This window comes from Eutrigla gurnardus, assembly GCF_963514095.1.
Source record: "Eutrigla gurnardus genome assembly, chromosome: 18".
In the NCBI taxonomy this organism is placed as follows: domain Eukaryota; kingdom Metazoa; phylum Chordata; class Actinopteri; order Perciformes; family Triglidae; genus Eutrigla; species Eutrigla gurnardus.
The window spans coordinates 5,391,055-5,405,309 of NC_139929.1; the positions used below are offsets into that span (position 1 = coordinate 5,391,055).

The 14,255-nt window shown below is 42.7% G+C and overlaps 1 protein-coding gene across 1 annotated transcript in view; it reads right to left on the minus strand.

Annotated features, from left to right (window-relative positions):
- The window catches only part of ptprn2 (protein tyrosine phosphatase receptor type N2), a 106,865-nt gene that overhangs the window by 33,789 nt on the left and 58,821 nt on the right, over window positions 1-14,255 (minus strand). The window contains exon 11 of the mRNA XM_084034213.1: window positions 11,408-11,472. Within this exon, the coding sequence (XP_083890339.1) occupies window positions 11,408-11,472 (65 nt within the window). The remainder of the gene's footprint in view (window positions 1-11,407; window positions 11,473-14,255) is intronic.

Below are 14,255 nucleotides of genomic sequence, written 5' to 3' on the forward strand. Positions count from 1 at the left end.
TTTGCATCAGGAAGCATACAGCAAACCTGAGGGCTGGTCCATAGAGGAGCACATTGAATTCTGTTCACAAGAGCATTTCATTATAAACCTGGTTCATCTCCTTGCGTTGTGGTCCTTACTTTCTAGGTTTCCATGCATTTGCATACATTTAGGAATATTCCATCAATATTTGCAAACCGAGCCCCTTTATTATACACATATTTTACTTACTAATACATCTCCAGCATTCAATTTTCTCGCTCAAGTTTGGCTCTTTCTCTCTTAACTATGTGCAATTTCGATTTTCATAGAGAATAATCTTCATTAAATCCACCACAAGGTTAAAATGTGTACCTTAAAAAAAAAAAAAATTACTTGACAAGACCTCACACTCCAGATGGGCCTCCATTAGTGTCCACGCCGAGGTCAGAAGTTCACTTTAAACGACTTTAATTTGGTGTGCTGTTGAACTTCTCCATCTGACCCTTGTCCTGTTTTTATAATGATGTTCATGACAGATACAGGAGCTTGCAAGTCATTACGGGAGCAGACACGACCTGCTAAAAACAACCTGGAAACAAGAAGCCAAAAGCACTTCTGTGGTAAAACACCACCAATGGCCATTTAAGAGGGGGTGTATTGATGGCTAGCTATCCACGTTTGGCATCAACGCTTTTTATATGATCACATCTCTGCCGTTTGTCCCGCACCAAACAAATTCAATTTCGTCTGAGGTACACAGACACCTTATAATAAAATTTGTATTTAAATTGCCCCAATGAGAATGCCTCTCAAGACATTAGCAGACAAGATTCTTCTGTTTTAGACTAAATGAAAACAACACGCTCCGCCGATCACGCCGGATTAACTTCATTGGCCGACCGACGCCACGTGCCTCCAGCTGGTACCTGGTACGTCGCCGGACTCGCGGCATATTGCGGCCGCCTGCCCGACCATACGCCCCGGTGATCAGCCGGCAGCTTGCGTAAGTGGAGATATACATGTAGAACCACAGGAGGCGGCGCGTGATAGGCTAAAGGGTCGTATCCCCTGTAAACGCACACAGCCACAGCCTCATAAATTCTCATCAGGGTCTCCATTAACCATTTTCTCCTGTTATCGCCATGACAACGCCGGCCCAGCGAGCGCCCACGGGGGGGAGAGGCGTGTGTGCCTGTGTCACCCAGGGGGTTACTTAGGGGGTAACTTGGCACAGACAGCTCATACCTAACCTCCAGACGTACTCTTACGAGGGAGGGGGGGGGGGGGGGGGGGGGGGATTATAGAGTGGCAAGCGTCCTGCAAGGCTAGATCTGTTCCACGGCGCTCTCACTTGACAGTGTCTGGACTGGAGGCAAGCGCTCTGATTTCTCTCTTTAATTACTGCAAATTGGAGGAGCCACGGCCCATGCTAATGAAGCCACACCAATCAGATTGGGGGGTGGGGGGGAGTCAGGGGCCTGCAAAACAATCCTTTGCACGAACAGAGCTAACACTCCCCGTGTGTCTTGCTGCCTGCCTGTCTCACAGCTCCAGCAGATTTATAAGAGTAGTCTGCCCCCCGAGTCAAACCGAGCAGGAACCTCCGTGAATCCCTAATCAGCCTCCGCCGAGGCTAAACCGCGGTATCAGCCGCTCACATCTCTCTTCACAAACCCCCCGACAACAACACAAAGTACGGCCGATCACAAATGATCGAGGCACAATTCATTCTGATTCGTGTCAAGGCTTTGATTGCTCTGTAACGTAATAATACATCGACAGCTCATTGTTGTGAATGCATATAATCAATCCGGCCTATTTTCAAACATAATTACACTCCGCGTGGCGTTTTGTGAAGCACTGATGATGTCTCTCTTTCCCATTCCTTCTTCAAAGTGAATAATGAATCGGTGACTGACGTGCGATCGCGTGTGTTCACGGAACATGGATTGCCGAGATCCTTTTCGCCTTTTTTGTCGTTTTCCGACAATGAAATGTAATTCCTTCAATTGGTTCTAAACAGATTAAGTCCCACAGCGGGAGACGTTTGACATCCTGTCGTCGTGTATGTTTTTAAGCTGCAGACGCGTAACTGGTTTAAAGAACGACGGAGGCTTGATGTACTTGTGGAAGCTGCTGTTAATGAGCAGGTAATCCTCCTTTTACACCAGAGATCCACCTGTCAGGTGTTCCCTGCATCTGTGCATTTACCGACGACACCCAACAGCATGTTCGTGATTGTAAAAAACAACAAAAAAGAAGAAGAAGAAAGTTGGCAAACGTGCACACGTGGACACGGCTGTGATATGTAAAGCAAAAATCCCATCACAGCAGGATCGTTCTCCAGTTCACAGCATCAGATGTTTGATCTTGGCTGCTTTTCACCTTCACATGGATTTGCAACGATTGCATCATATATTAGGATGAAAGACAACGTATAGTGTAGCAAACATGTCTTCAGCGGCTGACGGGCCTAATTAGTCTCAGTAATTGATTAGAAGATATCAAATAGCAAGAAAGGAATATCATAGTTTCAATTTCTGCAACTTTCTGCCATATTTTGATTTAGATTCAATATATTTTTGCTCTCCAGAGAAAAACATACTTATATAGTCTTTTAGCATTTTTCTCTACTAAGTTGAAACACCTATTTTGGGAAAATTTCACACTTTTTCTACTGAAATCTTATAGCTGTGTTGGTTTAATAGGTTTAATATACATAATTTGTCATTTAAACATTCATGCCATATTAAACCAGGCCATTACAGCATTTTAAAGCAGTAAATACAAACAGGAGATGCTGTAAAGCCGAGTGTTCTGGTTTCATTTCATGCTTTATCACCACAGATGGAAGACACACATACACCCTCCCGAAGTCAAGGTCGTCATGTAAAAGACCATAACAGCTCATCAAGCAATTTAGTTGACCTTGCCATGCAGACAGTAACTAGCAGTTACAGCAGGATTCACAATTACAGTCAATTAAAGTCAATAAAAGATGATATGACAGTTGATTATATTTAATTTGCTGAGAGCAAAGTGGTTTCCGTATTGAGGGCTCACTGAGCAATAATTAATCTGCTTCACATCAACCGCAAACTCAAAATGTAGTGTTTGCTAAAAAGACAGCCGCGACTAATTTATAGATAACGATGAATGGATGACTACAGTATATTCTGTGTGTGTCCTCTTTTATTGGATAGCACGGCTATCAACAGAGATGGTAATTGTTTAGTGCTTGGGATTACTGCTTTTACAACCCGTCCTGCACTATTAGATTGTTGTTTCTGGAAACATATTGTCCATTTCAGCAGCACAATCTGCCCAAATGCTCCTAAACTAAAACCACTCAAAAATATGACTGCGTTTCCAACAACTAAACTCCACTCTGGACTGGATTTTACTCAAACGAATACGTCTGCCCTAATTTTTTTTGGCGATGTTAAAAAAGATTACCACGGGCCACCGGTTAGCCCGCAGCAACATGCTTTTTCCTGCTGCCGCCGATGCGAGGGTGCCAGATGCGCTAGGCGAGTAGCCGCATGATAAATGGCAGGAGGTGAGAGCTCTGTGGCCGGGACCGGGACCGGGAGCACCCTGCCCCTGCATCCCGCTGCCAGTCCCTTGGCATGCAGCTTGTCAGGCCAAATGGCAGCCACATCCCCCTTCGACGCTGACATTTAAAACCTCTGCCATGCTATCCAGCTGTGGACACTGCAGGTCCCCCCCCCCCCGCCCCCCTACCCCCCTCCCAGGCACTCAGCCCTCAAACCCACTGCTGCTGCCAGAGTCCACAAACAAGTCGTTCAAACAAGTGCTGCATTGTTTTCAGTTTTAAGTGCAGGGGTGACGTTGGAAAGATCTAAGTTCCCGTATGCTTTAAAGAAGGGGGACTGGTATTTATTCATATTGGGCAAAAGCAGGTGTATTGTACGAGTCAGACACTTGGCAAAATGCATTGGACTGTATGACTGTTAGCAGCTAACATGAGCAGCTTCGTCCTGCTCTTAAACTTTCAGCTAACGAAACCCCGTTAGCTGACACAGTCTTATGTTCGTCAAAAACATCCGTTGGTCCTCATCCTAAAAGCCTCCTCTCGGTAGCATAGCAACATGAACACACACTGTTTGAACATGTGAACAATGAAGCACTTGCTAATCCAAGTTTGGAAACCAAGGAGCCAAACGGGATTATGTTAGAATGAAATAACCGATTTTACATTTTTTTATTACGATACTAAGGAACAGGACTAACTAGTGCTCAACTGCAAACAAGAACAATGCTGTTTATTTCCATGTCTTCTGGCTGGGACATGGAGCTTAGCCTCAGTCTGTTAGCGTCATATGTAGCCGTCAAGTGTTTCCCAATCGACCCATGAAGCTATGTTAGCTTAAATATTTGGCTAGCTACAGCTGATAAATATCCAGTCTGCTTAAAAGGAGACGCTTGCAAAAATAATACATTTTCAGTGGTAAATTTGCCATCATTTTCATTGTAAACTGTGCCATGTAGCAAAGGTCTTATAACAAACACTGAACAGCCATTTAAGAGATGCATTTGGAACAAACCTAATAATCTATTATAGCATCACACGATCAAAACAAGTCGTTTTTAAAGCTGCGGTCAGGTCCAGCAGCAGTCCACCAAGTATTAACCCACAACATAAGCTGCCCTACATCAGGGAGAGTTGAGTTCAATGATCACCACATGGTGAATTTACTGAAGCGAAGATGGAAGGAAGCAGCGGGGTGTCCAGTCAGTCCCAGGCTGCAGTCATGAGTGTCATTATTTCGTCTTCAAATATGCCAAGCAGGTCAACCTGCGCCCAGAAGGATGTCACTGCAGCTATTAAGTCTTCTCCGAGAGTTATGGAAATGTCCAACATTTTTTTTTTTTTTTTTTTTTCATTTTCAACGCCGCACCCCCGAAAAACCAACAGTTCCAGAATGGCTGAGCCAATTTAGTCGTGTCCGGCAGCTGCAGAGTCCCGTGGACAGATTTAATCTGAAGGAAATATGAGTTAACACTTTAAAGTTATTTCAATCCAATTTTGGGAACCGGTGGTAAATTCAAACCTGGACGTCAGGATAAATTACTGTCACTATAGCTGTGTTTTTTTTTCCAACTGTCCGATAGTCGATGGCATGAAACCCCAGCACACTGTGAGCTGTTTCGGTGTGGCAGAGCTGAAGGTCCTTTCTCTCTAGAACCTCCATTTACTGACATGTAACAAACATAGAGGCACTCTCATCTCTTGCTCGGGGCTATCGGCACTTGACACCATGAAGGTATCAACCGAAATAACCTCCTCCCATGTAGCAGCGTTGTTTCTCCAGTCAAACGAAACCTTTCTCCAATCGATGAACAATGATTAAAATGACGGGTATCGAAGTAGAAAAAAAGGTAATAAGAATGAAGTACTGTTCTTAACGATATCCAGTCCTACTCTTGCAGCTATAATGGTTTTTACTACAAGCGTTGCTCTCGACTCTCCCTCTCCACCAAAAGTGTATTCATTTACTATTCTGACTTGCTCGTATATTGGAGGGTATCCCAGTATGCAAAGCACCAGTCTGTCACAGAGGCACATTGTAGCATAACTCAGCTTATTTAAATGTCCTTATGTAGACTAATTGGAGAAACTTGTGTAAAAAGTATAGTAGAGCTGCTGTATGTCCATTGACGCTACATACAAATGGCATATAAATATGCAATATAAATAACTCATGTGCTTTCAATCAATCTCCATGTAGAAGAAGTTGCACTATCCAAACTTTGCGGGACCATTGGAGCATCATCAGCTTCAAAATCAAAGAATACAGTATATTTATTAATCACTAATGTCAAATATTTGGATAATATGCTTATAATTTTGAGACACACATTTTTATAATACAGTCCATCGTTTTGGTTCATGAGCAACCTCTGTCTCATGTTAACAAATTGTAGACGCTTCGATCTACACACCGATTCATCGATTGGTTTGCAATTATTTTGACATTTTTTCACTGTTTTCTAACATTTTCAAGACAAAAGCAATATTTCGCGACACTGATTACAGTCAGTAATGAATTTAACTGTGAGTGTCAGACCGAAGCCACACTGAGAGATGGAAGCAAAACATTAGAGCTTTGACGAAACTGTTCTAAACGCTAAACTACCTGCAAGTTATTGTGAGAAATGCATGAAATTGAAGGGGTCTAAGAAATGTTAAAAAACACTGATCACTGATTGGTGATTCATAACAGTATGAGAATCTTTGAGTTGTCCTTTAATTTGATCTAAATCTTCATAACACTTCCAAAGCCACTTTGACCTTGAGCTTTTCGAATAAGAGATGAGTGCACCAGAAAAAAAATCAAATACCACCATCAACTACACAGTTACCTTACCTATCTTAAAAAATCAGAAGAACACAAAAGAAGCAAAAGGTAGAAGAGTAAACACTTTACATTCTGACACTCATTAAAAACGGACGAGTTCACCCTCACCCGGGAGAAGCACACGTCATGATATATAGAGAGGCAAATACCAAACTGCATGGCACGGTATCAAAGGCATTTCTGCAGTCCAAAGGTCAGGTGATGGTAAAAGGTTGCAGAGAAACGGAGCTGCTGGACGGTCTTTCATCAGTGGGAGGCAGCTGGAGTCTCCAAAGAGGCAGCGTTACTCTGGGCTGCAGGCACAGTGGGGCTGCTCCAATATGACATTTCACATCCAGATCTGCCACAGTAATGGCATTTTAGCCACTTTTAAAACAGCCAGTCGGCCTGCCTGGCACTGTTGAAATTTTTATAGGCGGCAATTTTTTCATTGTTTGGGTTTATTACAGTGTCTGAAGGAGACAGGATGAGTTGTCGATATGGAAAAAGCAATTGAGGGGCAAATGGGGGAATTGATTTGCTGGTAGAAATACACATATAAGTGCATGTATACATACTACACAGCACGAGGATGGGTAGAAAATATACCCTCTAGTGCAATCAAGCCACTGCCATTCCCTCTGAGGAAGCGAGCTCACACTTAGAGAGAGATCTCCAAAAATTAACATAAAAATGTATTATTTCTTCTTTTTGAGATTCTTAAAGAAAACACAGCATGAAAATACCCGCATGGGGAAACATGTTTTGAAGTAAACCAATGTACCCATGCCGTTGCGAGATCAATTTGTACAACTCACAGTTATTTATTTATTTCAGCCTGTATCTCTCTCTTCTCTCTGGTAGGAAGCGGTCAGTGTGCTTCTTCCCTTTGAAGTCCCTTCTGAAATGATTTGTCCCATTCACTCGGAGGAATTGCATCCGCCGACGGTTGCGTGGTATTTGTTGTTAAGTGGAATACGCTACAATATTCAGGCGTTAGATTAAAGGACAGCAAAATGCACTGATAGTGCCTGACAACCATACTCATATATATATTTATATGAAAAAAAAACGTGGAAATAAATATTCATGTGAAAAAGCGTTCCACCAAAACAAAATGCAAATTTAATGTGATCATCCCTGAATCAGAAGTTATTGGATCCTATTGAGTGCAAATGTAGTTTTTTTTGTTGCTAAAGTTTCCAATATAGCGTACTTTAATATAAAAATGACATATGATGATAAGATGGAGGGACAATCATTGCACAAGAAGCCTATTTCTAACAGGAGTAAACACAAAGATTAAAGTTACAGTGATGCTTGTGGCTCTGTGAGGCTGAATTTGATGCAAATGCTAACGTTAGCATGCTAAAATTCTCACAATTGCGATTGAGTATGCTCACCACCTTAGCATGAAGAGTTATCTCCATATACAAACTGCAATATATAACAGAAAGACACACCATCACTATCAAAACCAATGCAACCACAGGTCTTATACATATACAGCATATACAACCCCATCATGTAGATGCTTTATAGAAAAATAAAAAGATGTAAGTTTGCTGTTGATCCAATAAAAACTCCAAACCTGATGTACCATTCTTGTTGTTTTTCTCGTTCTTTCCGGAAGCCTGTCGGAACATTTTGAAACCGGTGTGCCCGTGCATTAATTATGGCACAGGATATTGGAAAGAAAGCCTTCAAATCCACGGTGAAGGGCTATCACTACATGTGACCTTTCTCCGAGATGAGTTCTGCCTCTGTGCCTCTGCACTTAGTTCTTTCATTAGAAATCTAACGGCCGGGCTTTCAACTATCGTGAGACGTAGCCACCGTCTTTATGTCGCTGGAGTAGACATCAAACGGTGACTTTACTGTAGGAACACATATAATAGTCACAGGCGTCAATAATGCACACTCAAGCCATATAACTGCCAATTACAGTATTCATCGAGGACAGGACACACATTTATTGTACATGTGTGCACAAACAACCCACACACGCAACAGTGCAGAGACTCCCCGCCCGCCGTATATATATAATACCATTTACATTTAGTGGTTGAATAATCAGTTGACGTGCAGCTCAGGGAATTCCATGCTTAATGAGGGCCTCTTCACATTAGAGTTATCTCGAACATGAGACCGCTGTCAGAAATGTCAATGAATCTCAATTTAACTCCCGACCTTAAACACATAGGGGCCGTCTCATATGTGGAAATATGTGCATCCACATTGCATGTGTGTTTTTGAAAAAAACTGGCGTGGAGCAAAATGGAAATGTGGGAATATATTACTGCTATTTTATTTTCAAAACTTTTCTATAACTTTTCCATAAAAGGAAACCCTATTTTTTTCTGTTTAAAAATAGATGCAACCATAAGATGCAATAATAAGGCTCAAATTCCAGTGTGCCATCTTAGGCAGGCAAAAATGTAGCATGGAATGGAATGGGTTCTTAGTAGATCATTAAGATCTTGATTAGAGACATGCTAGTGGAGAAATATTTGACTTTAGAATCAAATTTTTCCATATTCCGTATGATTTACTAATTTCTACAGTACACTCTATTTCCAACCTAGAATACTTTTTCTGACTAATCATAGCAATCGCTTGCAAAATATGTCTGACATGCCCCTCCCTTTCAGGAAAATATCTTTCCCAGCCTCCGTCCCCATGTTCCCCACTTGCACCAGCCTCACTGTGTCGATGGCTGCCAGCAAAAAGCAGCCCTTTCCGCCTCATGCCTGTCTGCTGTCTTAGGCACATTTAGAATACAGAGTATCTGATGACAGCATGGATAATTCTATGTGTTTACTGTATATATGTTTTCACCGCAGGATGGATACAGACGGCGGAGCCAGTTGCTGCTAAAGCTGCAGAGAAGCCACGCCAATGATGCATTTCCGTTCCACTTGGCTTCACTTTTTTTCCCCCCTCACAGGTTTTTTCACACATTAACAGGACTCACAAATTGCTGCAAAGAGAACATCCTCTTGCCTTTTGGGTTTCCAGAAGAGCGCAGCACCCTCTTGGGAAACAGCTGTTAATAAGAACGACACTCGGAAAATACACCGCTCATGCCCCGAAGCATACATACATTGCTTAAGATAAACAAAGTAGTCATTTTTCTGTCGTTTTTTTTTCTCTTTAGGAAGCCGACTTCCCGCCGATCCATAATGGAGTAGATATTGCTCGGCCTATTGATTGATGTCTCCTTCCACCCACTTTGACATTTGCTTATCCTCGTCCGCATCCACCGCTATTGACGTTCACTCTATCTGGACATCTTCCTAAGCCGTTTTGTCATTTGTCACCTCTTAAATAAAAACGGAGGAGGGTGGGGGGGGGTCGTCAGTGATAAGACCTAATGATACAAACAACATTGAGGGTTTTTAACAAGCTTGTGGAGAGAATACATGTCTGTGGGAAGCATTATACTGACACTTTGTTTAATTTTTATGCTCCACACCTCTTATGGATCCAGGACAATTTTATCCTGCATATTTCTATTTTTGCAAGTATAAGCAGGCTAGTAAAGAGCCATCCTGTAACCTCCAACATGCAATCACTCAAAACTGTGGTCAATTTACTGCAAATTTACTGAAAGCAGGCTTTTGGCTTAACACCTTTTAAACTAATGTGTTTGAAGAGCCCACTCCACAGGCTCTCCTGTCAAAAGCTACTATTTTACCCGACTTACCCTCAACTCTTCACTTCCTGCACACAAACGGGTGAGATCACGCACACGTGCACATTAGCGCTGTCGCTAATAAAACACTCTCTGAGCGAGGTTTTGGGATTCACACGTAGCCAAGTCTTTAATTTGTAGTACAGTAAATGCTGCACTTCCGTGACACGCATTTCTACAAACGCAGTCTGGCGTAGATTTTCTCCCCCTGAGGAGGAAGACAGATTCTTCCTCTCCTCCCCTCCCTCCTTCCCTCCATCCCTCCCTCACCCTGGCTCCTGCAGAGAGGCTATTATTGCAGCTAATTATCTACAAATAGGCCCAATATGACAAACACAGCCCTGTACCAGTGCTGGCAAAGCGCAGGAATCAGTCTGAGTGGGAATAAAAGAATGAAAAGGAGGCGAGGAGAGGCAGACAAAGAACAGGACAAAAAGTCACGGGGATGAAAAAAAAGGGGGGAAAAAATGTGAATCAGAGATAATTGAGAAGAACGTGATAGAGACACAATGTGGAATAAGATGAGAGAAAATGCGGCGCTAAAAAAGATATAAGTGGGAGGCAGATGGGCGAAGAAAGGCAGTGACACCAAAGGGAGACAGCATAGAAGGGACTAACACGGGAAAATGATCTTGTCTATACAGTGTGTGACGGTTGTTGCCAATGGCAACTGTCCTGCGATGCACAGGCCACATCCATTTAGCTCCCAGCATGCCTCATGATCAGGGCAGCTCAGGGGTCTAAGGCTGTCTGTCTCATTTCCATAGAGAAACTCATTTACCAGGCGAACACTGAGGGCTGGGACGCATCAATGGGTGCTTGATTAGATCTTTACCGCTGATACATATGAATATTTATCAGTGTTCAATGAAAACACATTTACACTCCTTTCATCTGGATCATCCTGAGTGTCCTCCTGCTCTCCCTCTTTATTCTTTCCGATGAATATGTCACAGGAGCATCGGGGGCTCCAGACAAAGTGACAGCACTCAAGATAATCTGGTTATTGTCGCTCGTCTGTGATGATTAACACTTACTTTAAGTTTCGCAAAATGCATCCTGCTATTGTCTTGTTGTGTTTTATTCACCATGGTGACAACAGCTCTTAGAGACCTAAAGGAAATGAACATGGGGGTGGTGGTGGTAATCAAAGCAACACACTTAAAGGGATGTGTGTTTGGAATTCATTGCTGCGGTAGATTAGTGTTTGGCTGCTGCACGACTGAAGCTGCAGGTGTAAACCGGATGCCAAGACAAGTTGGAATCACGGAGTTATTCCCACGAGCACAAACCCAGAAGACACAATCACAAGCACAACCCACTCCTTCTTCTTTCTTCTTTTCTTTTTTCACACACCGAACAATGGATATTTTTAGTGAGCATAACTTACATCACTAACTCCGGCCTCCACTATCTTCAGGCCTGTCTCCTTCTCCAGCTGCTGCTTCTCTTGGACTGCACGGGAGACAAAAGCAGAGGAGGTGTTGAGTACGAGAGCACTGGATGACAAAGTAGCAGATTTTTTCAGTTCCCGAGGCAAAAACAAGTCGGTCAGTGAAACTGAGAATGATGCAATGGATGTAACGGCGTGAGTCAGATGTCAAACCGGTCATGGAAAATGACCAGCCCACACACACACACACACACATAGACACACTAAGAGCAGGAAACACTCTTTAGGGTAAGACAGCAAGCAGTTCTGGAGCTGACAGGAGTCGGTTGTGGCAGTTGGAGGAATGACGTGTTGTGTGGGTAGCCTTTAATAGGTAACTCTGTGAGGCTGAAACCGGGGACACAAAGCTACTAAATGACGCAGGAGAAATCAAAGTTGAGTTTTTTTTTTCAGCCTTCAACCTGTTATAACCCTGTTAAAAAGCAGTTAACCAGTTCCTGATGCTGCTTAAAGACATAATACGTCAACAGGTGCCTCGTAGCGTGAAGACAGTTAGCCGCAGTTGTGCTAACATGCTAACAATGGCGATGCTAACAAGCTGATGTCCAAGCTGTATTTATGGCTGATGCTAGAGGTTAACAGGAAGATAATTGAGCCTTTTTTTAAAAAACATCCAAGCTGACCAATCCCGGTAACATTTCTGTAACATCAAACATTATTGAGAGGTTGTTCACCAACTAGGTTTTCCATTTTAGCATGCTAACATTTACTAATTCAGACAAAACGCTGTGTGTTTTGCAGCAATTTGTGGTGGAAAATTTTTCATTGTGGCCTGATGATGGCGCTATATAAAAATTGTAAAAGAAATAAAAGATCATCAAAGTGATGCTAATTCATCCTTAGAGGTACGTGAATGTCGGGATCAAATTTCCCAGCAGCCACGCAATAGTTGTTGAGAAGTTTCAAACAAAACTCCAAGGTGTCACAAGAGGAAAAGCTAGGAGATCATCAAATTAACTAGTGTTCATCCTCTGGAAACCACGAATGCCCGTACACAATTTCATATTTCATATGCCGTGGTTAAAAATATAAAATGTAAACAAAAAAGTTTGCCCATTATTCGTCACGCTCGTTGAGTCGGGCCCGCTGAAAGATTATCAGAAAGCAGATGAAGTGCTTGTAGATTCACAACACACAATAACTTGAGCAGCCGCCTTTGTTCTTGCAGTAATTAATACACCACCCGAGTTTGATCCTCGGATCTATTGATCTAATCAAATATGGCATGCTATTTCCAAAGCTTTGTTCATGAAAGATATTCTCATGCAAATTAAACCAAAGTGAGGCAATGTTAAATATCCATCGTTCAAGATCACACATTTCACCGGCTTTTTCCCCTCCTGCGCTTAACGCCCCTTACTCACTTTGATAGAGACATTTATATTGAAAAACAAAATCAAAGGAGGCCTTAATAGATTATGCCAAATTATAGAGTGCGACGGAGAAAAAAAAATAAAAAATACAGCATAATTTTAATTGAGTTTGTTAGCATGTGAATGTGAATGTGGGAGAAAAAAAAGTGAGAATTAAAGAGAGGAAAAAGAAAGAGCAGGTCCTTTAAATCCCATTTCCCTGCAGATGAAGGCTATGCAAATGACCCTGAAGAGCTGAACCCCACCTCACACTACAAATTCGGCAAGGGCCTGTTTAATTAGTATTTTAATCTATCCCAATGATTCCACTCAGTCCACAATGTATGCAGCATTCCATCTAATTAAGCACGCTACTTTTAGGATAATCATCCATCTCCCTTCGCTCTTCCTCTCGCCCCCTTTTTTTTTTTCTCTTTCTGGTTATTAAGGATCCTGAAAAACATTGATCATCCTATCATCTCATCAACATGGCAGCGGACATGTTATATTTTAGGTGTCAGTTTCTTTTTTTTTAAGGATGGAAAAGGAGGATAAAGAGAGCTGGAAAGGTCAAATATACATACGTGTCGAAATTAGAGTGCCACATAAAAGAAGAAGACAGAGGAGGGGGGAAAAGATGACAATCTTCTGCCCTTCGTGAGATGAGGAGAGTCTTCAAATGTGCCTCGACTCATTTTCATGTCATGTTGCCACCCCTGTGTTTAGTCACAGACATACTGCCTCTCCGTAGATGGCTACGGTACCTGCGCGGTGCTATTTAGGAGGAGGGGGGGTAATGAGCGAGGTAATTGGGCCCAGCTGGGTGAGGGCGTAGGTGGTGAGGGGAAGGTGAAGCTGCTAAAAGGTCACGCAACGTTTTTTTGGTCCTAATGAGGACCCCTCTTGGGGTCGCAGCACATCATGAGTCAAACTACGGGGAGATTAGCCTGGAATCAACACACACACACACCCCCTCACAGCGGCTGCAGCTCCGGTTTTGACTGACAAGCTGACATTAGCCGTCTTACCGGTGGAAACCAAAGGAGCCTGAAGGTCAGTATTTACTTGGGAATCAAAGCCGAAGGACTCTCCAATCAATCCGAGGGAAAGGACAGTCCCACAACAGCCACTTTAAATGTAAATACAATGTACTTGCCGGTGCTCATTAGCCGGTAACTGGATGGATGCTGAGAATCCAGCCAATGGATTTGCTTGTTCTGTCACCAACTGTACAGATAACAGCCTACAGCATCTCTCTCTGGTCACCCCTTATATTAACCTCCCACTGGAGCCCACTCTCTCTCTCTTTTTTTTTTTTTTCCCCCTCACAGATTTTGTAAGCTTCAAATTAGCCAGCAAATACTCCTGACAGACTGAGGAAAAGAGATGTCAGGTCTCATTTCAGAGAGCCCCCTCCAGCCATTTTAATGGGC